Source organism: Bombus impatiens, unplaced genomic scaffold (assembly GCF_000188095.3).
Source record: "Bombus impatiens unplaced genomic scaffold, BIMP_2.2 scf_0064, whole genome shotgun sequence".
NCBI lineage: Eukaryota > Metazoa > Arthropoda > Insecta > Hymenoptera > Apidae > Bombus > Bombus impatiens.
The window spans coordinates 714,388-725,689 of record NT_176483.1 but is presented as its reverse complement, the minus strand read 5'-3'; the positions used below and the strand labels follow the sequence as shown (position 1 = coordinate 725,689).

General features: G+C 36.9%; 1 protein-coding gene across 1 annotated transcript; it reads left to right on the top strand.

The window, feature by feature from the left end:
* Positions 1-9,200: 9,200 nt before the first annotated feature.
* On the top strand, positions 9,201-10,979 carry LOC100743092 (slit homolog 3 protein). The gene is made up of 2 exons (XM_003485533.3): positions 9,201-9,402; positions 10,102-10,979. The coding sequence occupies exons 1-2, from the start codon at positions 9,280-9,282 to the stop codon at positions 10,804-10,806; spliced, it is 828 nt and encodes a 275-aa protein (XP_003485581.1). The 5' UTR covers positions 9,201-9,279; the 3' UTR covers positions 10,807-10,979.
* Positions 10,980-11,302: the final 323 nt, after the last annotated feature.

Sequence of the window (11,302 nt, the reverse complement as noted above, 5' to 3'; positions counted from 1 at the left end):
TATATGTATATAAATCATATTTATTCTAACTGTACAGATACGTGTAATTCGAACAAAACATTTATAAGTAACGCGTCTACGTAAAGTACTTGCAGTAACATCTTCGGTTCTACGATCTACTTCTGCACAGTACAGAGAACCTTAAAACTCACCTTAATTATTTTCAACAATGTATGTATGTATCTCTTTCATCGAATAATAATTAACATTTTATAGTTCATACATTTTTATAACAGAAATATTAGAATACAATTCCAAAGTGTAGCGTTTTTCATCGCGAATAAGGAAAAGATAATTCGTAATTTAGTTGCGTTAGACGTACATATACATACAAACAGATATAGTCTAAGATGCCACGTGTGCGTGGTTAATGATCGGCGCTTTAAGCCTCCTTTTTCCGCATGTTAAACCCATATATCATACAACTAATTAACAGCACGTGTAATTACTGTCTACCGTAATGCGAGCTAGTTCGTGGGAAGGGCTGGGCACCCTTTGACACGTTATAACTACTCAGCTCAGTTTCTGTCGACGTTTGACTTCTTAGAATTATAGAAGATTTCGCAGCAAGAAGTTACCTCGTTGTTCGGCACTGTAGTTCGGAGATAGAAACTCATGGTTAGACGTCTTCAACTTTGAAATTTCGATGGAAGTCGATTAGTGAAATGTCGCGTTATTCTTTCAAAATTATTGGTTACTATTGTAATGAGTTATGCAACGTTACACAAAAAGTATGAAATTTCAAAGAAATCAGAATGGAAGATATATAAAAATATAGCCAAAAAAAAAACAAATTTTCATCGATACATATTATGTATTGTACGAAAAAATTATACTAATCCCGAAAAATAAGTCACTGCAAGTTTATAAAATTTCAATGAAAAATCAAAAAAATTGCTTTACGAATTGAATTACTTTTTTACGTTTGTCAAATTTCTCGCAACTGTCGCTTCTCAAATTTTTAATTTAATACGTGTCAGGAATTTATTACGCGACGGTCAAAAATGTTTTCGTGTTTCTTAATAGCATTTTTTTATGTTACTTTCCTTTGTTTTCACGAAATTTGGAAATGTTCAAGATTTCCTAAACGCGTAAGTTTTATCGTCTTCCCAACGATGTTTTGCTTTATCGAATTGGATAAAAAGACTCGACTCTATCTCGTCACTATTTAAAACTGCTGCTGATAATTTGCAAGCCATCTCAGTACCTCGTAAAGATGCGACTTACGACGTTATTTCACCATAGTTACGCCATTCTTATCCCTGTTTTATCTTTTCTACAACGGGTATCCTCGACACTAAAGATCCGTCCTTATCCTGGCTCTTCTTCTATGACGATCAAGAAATTTTCTTAGAGATACTGCAACAGGGTGAAACTTTTCATCGATACCGTTTTCACGCCTTCTTTTTACATTTTTCGAAAAATCTTTTAATTTTCTATTTTATTATTTTTGCTAATACTTTTATTTTCTTTGTACTTGTCATATACACCTATGGATACGTTGGCAAATTTAAATCCGTCAAAATTGACGGGTTTCAATTAGCTGCCTTTTCGTAATTATTAAAAGGACAAAATTATTAAACGTAAGAGCTCTTGACAAAATTAATATAGAAAACACAGTAAATTAATACATAAAAATTTGTCATTACTAAATCATATTTCACTTTAACACCAATCCCTCTTTCATAAAATATAACTTGAAAAATTGTAATGAATCTTTTCTAAAAATAATAAAATTCAATCGTTTTAACTGATTACCTAATAATTACGAACTCGTAATAATTTATTTGACTTTAAACGATCAGTGAAAAAATCCAACATATTAAACTCGTATTACGTTCGACGATAATTTAGAGAAATACATACGTATTCCATTTCACGATCGAGTTATATCCTTTGTTCCATCGTCCGTTATTCTTCTATCGATTTTAGAGTTACGCGTGTGAAAGGCGTGTTGAAAAACGAAAAATCAAAAATGTCTCCTCTCGATTTTGACCCAGTTTTCAAACGTATATATGCACACGTGTAAGTACACACGCGTGCGATTCATGCACGTGTACGTCACAAAAGCAGTTTAGTATCTGACGTCGAAACTCGTTTATGACTAGTCTATAGCGCCGTTGTTCGCTCTGTATTCTGGTGGGTATCAGCTTAAAAGCAGATTCACACTTTGCCACGGTGCAAGGCGGTTTATTGCTTCCATATATCCTTAGGTAACTGTTCATTCATGTTGAATCGCGTATTGAAATATTGCGTTCCCTTTCGTAACATGTGTTTCGATTGTGGGCAAGAATCAATTTTTCAGACGTATCACCATGTTCGCCAACTTTATGCGTAGGTACTCGTGTTAAGATTTGCGGTACAATCCTAGTCCCTTGACAAGCTTTGTCGCAAAATGACTTTCAGTGACTTTTTCCTTTTCACCGATGAATCTCTGTAGAAATACTTTACACGCGTATAATTGATTGTTTTTGTATTTTTGTAATCCATGTCGTAAATTGCATTACGTAGTATATAAATTTATTAATGATATTTTAAATCAGATATTTTATCAAATATCAATTGATACGATCTCTAATATTTCATAGACTGTAAATATTAAAATAAATCTTATCACAAAATTGAAATATATAGACCTAAAAAATAGTTGGTACATTCATATACTCGCTGTCAGATAACGAATGTCATTCTCCGTTTACAAGTTGCATTTTTTCTTTTTTTCTTTTACAGATACGCACGCAACATCCACAATCTACACTCTCAGCGTCTCTACATCTTTTCGTTAGACGGTAACGTATTTTAACAGAGCTCTGATGACGGTAATTAAAAGTATCATTAATTGTATTTAGTACATGAAATGTACACACGAAGCGAAATTACTTGGTTCTCGATGACCACCAACGATTTCAATTGCGATCTACCGATACTACTTAAAAGTTAGAGATCATTTAATACGTAAAGTTTCTAGCTTCTTTATTTTGAAATCTTCGATTAACCAAAAATACGATAACAGAGCAACGCGAGGTTAATTTATGTTCAATTAATTTAAAATTTGTTCAAAAGTGATTACTTAATAATTTAGTTTTCTTTGTACGAGTATGCCCGATTAATATAGCACGTAGAATACGATTTTAAATCGAAGAAAGCATAAGACTAATATAAAATATTATTCTCCATTTTCCGCGGTACATTCTCTGGTATATATATTTCAGATAATTTGTAGTACCTTTGGAGTCGACAAGTTTCAAAATTAATAATTTCGTGATTACTTTATCTAAATTTATTCGGCATTGACTATGGACATTTCTCAATCACAGACTCTTTAATCGGTAACCGTTCTATAAAATATATTATGAAGTATAAATATAAAATATTTCTCGTAAGGAATAGGAAACGATCATCACCTAGAACAATTACCAAAATATTTCGGTAAAATTGAAATATAATTTACCAGCATCGATAATTTATCGGTGAATACAACAGACTTAAAGTCAAACCTACATTCTCTCTGATTACGAAAGAAAAGGAAAGCCATCGCATCGTTTAATATCACAAAATTAACCACGTGACCGCGTGAAAATTACGGTACTTTGCTGATGGCTATCCATTTATCCAACCATGGAAGTGCAAGCGTACTATACATTGGTATAACTGGCCGACATAATTCGCTTTTTTCTTCGGATTCCGTGCAAACGCGAAAGATACGAAAAAACGAAAATCGCTATCAGTCAAACGTTCGTCCGAGTCGCATGTCGCGTTAATATCAGTTTCTTCTGGCACGCGATCAACTTATAAGAACAGAGGGAACATCGAATTCCGATACGATCGTAAATTTAAATACAAGTGTTTGTTTGGTCTTATGGTTAGATATATGTATTTATAAACGAGACTTTCGTACCTTCTTAATGGATTCTTTAATGCTGTCAGAGCCCGAGACGTAAGTTTTCTCGGATCACGAAACCTACTAATGTATTTACTTTAGCCACGCAACACGTTCACAATCAAATTTCGTAATTTGATATATAACCCTTATCATTTTATGCGCCGCACATACTGGCGTCCCTATTTTCGCTGTTAAAACCGCGATACCGGCCCTTTACGATATTATACGTTAGGAAAATACGGGCCGCTTAAACGTAATGCAATTTTTACTTTCCCCTCTCTGTCGCATTTTTTACTCTTTTAAAACCGCGGTTATCGACGATACCACCGCGATGTGATTTCCAAACACGCGGTAGTAGCTGTTTCTTCGCTTAGCTGTTATCTACAGGGAATTCCCTAAGATAACCGACACTGATGTTTCTCAAACAATCTATTTCAATAATAGATCGTAGGTAAACATTCGTTGCCGGAATATTGGATTTATCGATTGTTCAATATTTGAATCAATTACTCAAGTAGTTGTATCTGGAATATATCCGATGATCACACTTCGTGTAATATTTTCGCAACTATTGACGCTATGCTTTAACCGCACGCGATAAGCGATACTGTTGACGCAACTGTACTTTTTATTCTTATGCATTCCGATAAAACGAGTTAGAAAGTTGAAGAAAACGAGCGTCGGTGTATTGGAACTAACATTGTTACATAGAATAAAGACATTTCTTGTAAGAAGAAAAAATTGTAATTTCTGATGAAACAACGAGTCGTGTTTTAATGGCAGCGAACGGTTAACCCAAACATCTTCTCATTACGAAATCGAAATAAGTAAATGAAAATACATGTTGATAGAATTGCACTCACGTTAGAAATATTATCGTATTTCCTAACAATGCTCGTGGCTATTTAAAATCAAATCAGTATTTTCCCGCTATTCGATGTGAGAAATTTTCTTGTCTTTCAGTCTTACCTACATAGCGTGCATAAAAACTGCATTCTTTTCCTACGCTTCGATTTTATCGCCCTATTCTCTGTAATATCCCACTCATTCCAGATATCATCACGTTCCTTAACGATACTCCATCTTAATTTCCAATCATAGTCAATTTTTTCATCGTATAATGTTCAGAGTTTGTCAATGAAATGGCGAGAGTAAGTGGTTGGTTCGTGCGCGATATAAAACGAAGTGGCATCCGTTGATCGTTCTCAAAGGAAGTGCAAACACTTATACGACCGTTCGAACGTGCGAAACACGCACGAACAGACTCCTCCGGCTACTTATTCCGGTTGCCCTTCTCCGTCTGTCTCGTTCCCTTCGATCGGCATATCTTCGTTCGCGTCGTCCCCTCACGCTGCTGGACAACTGTTGCTGGTTGTGCATCCATTATTACAGCATTACGATTTGCCGCGGCTCCACGTGCACCCCGCTTATGCATATATGCAGACCTCTCATGCGCTCTTCCGCGCGTGTACAATCGTGTTTCAAATGTATGTACACATGTTAAAAACTTAAATATACACAGGCAAAGAATTTCCTTACGGTAGCGACGTATAAATACATCTAGTAGCAGCCAAGTGTTGTCTCGTAACTTCTTTATCGACGATATACGATAAATAGACCGAGGATTTTTACACAATTTTCGAGAATATAATTTTAAAAGAATAAAACCTCGCTAGGAGATTCTTCTACCTAGCGAGTATTATAAAAAGCACTAGGACTTAGAATGTTTTCTATATTTTCTCATACGACGTGGACTCTATGCAATTTTATGTTTTCGAGTCATCTAGAAATGTATAAGACAATCCGACGACGACGAAAGAACTCTTGTTCCTTTCGTTCATATTTTGATACGGTTATGTGGAGTTTAGTTGGAGATAAGAAATTCGTCGCTAGATCGAGGATATTTATACATTTATGGGAATTTTTGAAGCTTAAGGGCTACCATAGTATACAATTTCGATTCGTGCAATTTCCCATTATTAACGATCGATGCTAATAAATCTTCCCACGCAATAAGAACAACGAAACAGATAAAGTTTGATTGTACATTGTACCTACGTGTTGAGAGTCGGCTGATTATCATATTCGACGTTTGTAACTCACATAATGCATGTGTGGAGCTATCGGAGAAATTCTCTATTTTTCGATATAAGTAGCAAACAAATGAAATTCTTAGAAGATGCCAGTTATCAAACACTGTTATTATAATTTCTACCAATACTAAGATATTAAATTACTTACGTAGCAACGAGTTGTTATTTATCGTAACGTCAGGTTTCGATACAACCTGGTTGATGCATTTTTTGGCTTGCGTTTAAGCATTTAAGTTCGTGTTATCTAATATTCACTTCTCATAGATGGTTACTTTACTACCGTTATTACGGCCACGTAGTTATTCTGACACACCTGCTGTCTGCAATTTCATTTATTTAGAGTACACGTGTACTGTAAAGAGTCTTTCGCTAAATAAACGAGTAAATAAATTTTATATGCTTTTCTACTGGATTATCTCAAGAATTTCTCCGCCACGAGTGCCGTAGAAGAATTATAAAAGTTCTTAAAAGTACACTAGCAGAAAAAGAAGTACACGTATAATAAATAAGGTAGACGTAGTTAAAGGATAAAGTCCCTGCCTAGCTATGATTCTCGACCGTTGTAGAAATTTTGTTCTATTTAGAAATCGACGATTCTGCAACGCGATTGACCAACACCAAGATCATCGCGTAGTATTAAATTGATAAGAGGTAAAGGATCAATTGAAATATGATTTAGAATATTACGTACATCATCGAGAATAGCAGACTTTGTAAGATGGTGATTTTTCTTGAGAAATCGTACGAGATATCGAAGTGGGTAGCAAAATCGAGCGGATTGAACAAAAAATTATATTCTTTCCTTCGTTATCGCCAATTCCTTTTACTCCTTTTTGTTTCAAAGTTGAAGAAAAATTCAGCCTTTTTAAAAAAATTATTTCCACACTTTCAGCTTCGACCGATTATTTTGAAATAGACTACGAAATACATAGAAAAACTTTCGTTTAAATGAAATTATCAAATTCCATACTCGTAAAATAGATCTCTGTTGCTAAAAATAAACTAGTCACAAATCATAACAATTTTTTAACAATTTAAGGACATAAATGTCGATACATTCATTCACAACCAACCGAATACCACAATCGTAAAACACCTGCTATCTACTGGCAATCTGAAATAACGAAAGCAAAAGCCAGCTTTCGAAACAACTGTTTTATCGTTCGAACAAATTTTCCACGCGCTAAATCTACGTTGTATTTTGCTTTTCCATGGGAAACTTCGATGCGCGATAACTTATGGTTAACGCACTCTTTCGCCATTTCCGATCGCTTTGCAGCCTCTAGTTATCACGACGCACATGCCAGATACATCGTGGCTTTATCGAACGAGCCTGTTATCGTCGTATTCCATCGTTTCATAAGAGTATGCAAACACTTTGTTGGGCGGCACGAGAGTGACAAACGCAGTCATATCGAAGGCATCGTCAGCTGGCTTTATTCGGGTGATTACAGCAGAATCGACGAGTAACGCGTTTTATTATTACGTGCCCCGTACCACGTTCGTCGGAGCTTAATGTCTGTAAAACACGTAGGCGCTATCACGAACGAACATCATTCGATATATCATAGCGCGATGGGAATTCGAACGATGTCTGACACGAGATTATCCCGCCGAATTTTTCGCCAATTATAACTTGCAATTTCCGAGCACGCCTTGCTCCAGTCACGTTCTTTTCATCGTACAGTCTACTAAGACGCGTTCTTCTCGCTTTTCTAATTCTTTTTATAGCTCTTCGGTTTAGCAAACGCGGTTAGCCGCGTGTATTCGTTTTAGCAGCAAATATTTTCTACGCGAGTTGTAGAAGGAGACTCGCGAAGTGAGATTTTGCGAAATAGTAGAGTAAGGTAGGATCATTCGCTTCGTATATTTTCAAATTTAATCTTAAATTTTGCCTAGAACGATTAAACTTGTATACTTGAGACACTGTCAGTTTTTAACGCAGTAACGAAGAAAGAGAGAACATTGTGCGGTACGAAAACGATTCAAACGAGCCTATGATAGGATTGAGTGAACGAGGAGATTATTCGAATTATGTTGGATTTCTACTCACGCGTTGTTACTCGTAAATTAATACGAAATGATACAAAGGAAACTATATATTCGGATGAAAGAAAAGAGCTAGCAAGCGAAACGCGTGTCATTAAGAATATCGTAACACGTGTTAAAAATGTTTCCACATGGACCGAACGTGGAGGCAAGGCAGACTCAAAGGCGTCAAATAGCAGGCATCGCGATCGATATTGCGTCGAGCGCAACGTGGCAAAACCGGTTCCGTCTGTTACAAGACATTTAACATCGGTGACACGAGGCCGGCTAAAGAGGGACGGCACGAAGAATCCTAATTATTCAATCAAGGGCTCGTTACGTTCTTACGCGTCCGTCGAGCGTAAAACATCCCAAGAAGTCGCGTGCGTCCCAATAACGATCAACGCGTCGCGTCGTCCGTACAATATTCTCGAGATCTATACCAGTCTCTTGGTACAGTTCTTTGAAAAATTTCTGATTGAAGATGAAGGCCACTCCGCTGATCTCCTCTACCCGTGCCTCTGCTTCAGTTCGTTTGTTTATGAAATTGGCCGTTATCGCTATAGCCAATTTACCCCGAAATTCTTTGCGCTTGAAACCCTCCAATGTATTTCTTTTGCCATCGGCGCCGATTAGCACGTCGAACTCGTATTGACAGACTGGATGATCAGCGGGGGTAGTTTTCGCTCTCCAACCTGTCTCTGAAAGAATTACAAACTTGTGTTAAAATCAAACTATAGGAATATTTTATGACCAACGGTTACACGAAAGATTCGTAGAATTTCTTGCAGCGCATAAACAAAGACTCGATGCTTCATCGATGAAATTAGAAAATGAGATTCTTCTCCAATGAGATTTCAAGTAGACAATAATTTGTTCTTTCCTATTGTATTTATTTTCAACTTTCCGTTACACGTGCTCTGTATGGTATACTTTCACCTCAGAATTTCTTCTTATCAACAGTTGTTGTCAAAAAAAAAAAAAAAAAAAAAAAAAAACGGGAAGGATTCCTTATACGGCAAAGGGAAAACGAAATCTTTCCGACTGTTCGTCGCCACTTCTGTCGTTTTACGTTTGATTGTCCGATATGCGTCGCACGATGCAATGGCATCAGCGTGTGTAGCCGGGTCTCTGTATTTCCTCGTATTTTCCCGCTTTATATTTTCCTTGACGACGACCGTGACATTAACGTTCTTGTGGCAACCGATTCGAATCGGTATAAAAGGCGAATGTCGAGGCGTGCACGGATAGTCGTTTGCTGAAATTTCGCGGAACATGAGAGGCTCGCTCGGAACGATAATCTTAGCGACATGTTTGGCGGCCTGCACGGCGATCTGTCGTCCTGGATTGAATGGACGGGAAGATTGGTACCAGTGCGAAGGATTAAGCGATTTAAACGTGAGAAATTGCTGCTTTTGTTGACTATCTTGTTAGAGGGATAGCCGGTCGCGCGTTTCTATCGCCACGATTTCCAATTTGTTCTTTGTTCTCTTCGTTTGGTATTTTGGGAATAAGTGTAGTGGGAAACTTTTCGCTTAATCCATTTAATCTAATCCGAAATTGTCTTTCGTTTGTTACGATTAGACGGATTTTTATGCATTTTGATGGCGCAAATATATACGGAATACACGTTACATGCAAAAATAATATAAAACATCCAATGTATCGTTACAATACTTAGTACGTAGTATAGTCTTCACCTAAATTCTATTTCTCTAATTATCCTTATAAAAGTATAAGTTTGCATAAACATCCGCAGTCTAATTATGATTAAGAAAAAGCAAATGGTTTAGTTCTAAGGTGCCTATAGAGCAATAGAAATGATTAGGTCGTTTTGTATGTTCGTTCTTTTATTATCAATGTTTTATGAGATATCGTTGTTTGCCTGTAGAATACGCGTTATTCTCTCGACATTTAACACTCGATACGTACAAATTTCAAAAAGATCGACAAAGAATAATAATCGGAAGCGCTGTGTGCTTTACGAAACGAAGTAACAGCGAGCAACGACTAACCATCTTCGGAACGATCTGTATAAACGAAACTTGGATCTTGTAAAATGCGATCAAAGACTAAGATGGAAAATATCGAATACAGCAATTACAGATACCAACTGGAGCAGCCGGGATCAATATCATCGATTCGAACATCAGCAAAATTAAGACTGGCGCATTTTCCAAATATTCTGACTCTCTCGTTGAATTAAACATAACGGGATGTGGCGTGGAGGATATCGAGCCAGATGCTTTCAGAGGTCTTAAGAAATTGCAAGTATTGGGCCTGGTCAACAATAAGATCCGGAAGATCGATGCCTCCTGGATCAGAGGATTATCGAGTCTGAAAGCGTTAATCCTGTGGCGTAATCGGATCGTCGATATAGATCCGGAAATTTACGATCTACTCACGGAACTGCAAGTTTGGGACATCGCTTACAACGAGCTGAACGCGTGCCTGTCTCCGGACATGTTGAGGAAGCTGAAGAAACTACGTAGAATTTTAATCGCCGGCAATCCCTGGTCTTATAGGTGTCGTTCCTCGATGACCTGGTATTTGGGCAGCAATCATATCCGTTTCATCAAGGATTGGAGTATCAGCGACCTGTTAATCGAGGAATGTTTGGCACACGAACCTGGCGCGGAACAAGACGACGTCATTTTGAATAAATGCGTCGATAGGAAAGTTGGATCGTCCGATACGTTGCCGTACAGCGTGGCTGGATTGAACGAACAAGTTCGTGAACTTACTCGGAAGGTTTCTAACTTGGAAGCTGACATAGCAACGCTGAAGAAGTCGAAAATGTAATCGTACCTTTGATTTCTCTTTTCACGGTTTAACCGTTTTCGCGGTATAAATGCGACTTTGGAATATGGTTATAAAGTAGAATTACCTACGTTTATCCGAACTCTGATCGTTGGGACGAAAGTTTGGGTCATTGTAAGAGTATTTAATGATTAAATGCACTTTTGCCGAACAGATTGAATCTACTTATCTTTAGATTCCTATTATTCGAACGGAAATTATAGAGATAGAATCAATGAACTCCTAGGTATTATAGGAATAGTTTATACTCTACTGTTTCAGACGGAGGTTTACTGGTATCGCGTTAGATTATATCGATGAACAATAAAATCTAAAAACGCCGAGAAATATATTCTGAGAAATAATTAGTTAGATAATGATAAGCGGAAAAGCAACGACAGTTAAGTACATTTCCTCTGCGATAGCATTATATAATAGCGTTAGACTACTTAGGGTAAAGTAAGAATCCCAACACTGAAAACATTTTTACGTACTATTC

What these genes read in the sequence shown, in the direction of transcription:
- LOC100743092 (XM_003485533.3), top strand. Translation starts at nt 9,280, where the DNA reads ATGAGAGGCTCGCTCGGAACGATAATCTTAGCGACATGTTTGGCGGCC. An exon ending in AAGGATTAAGCGATTTAAAC is followed by an intron (nt 9,403 to 10,101) that starts GTGAGAAATTGC and finishes TATCGAATACAG; the next exon opens with CAATTACAGATACCAACTGG.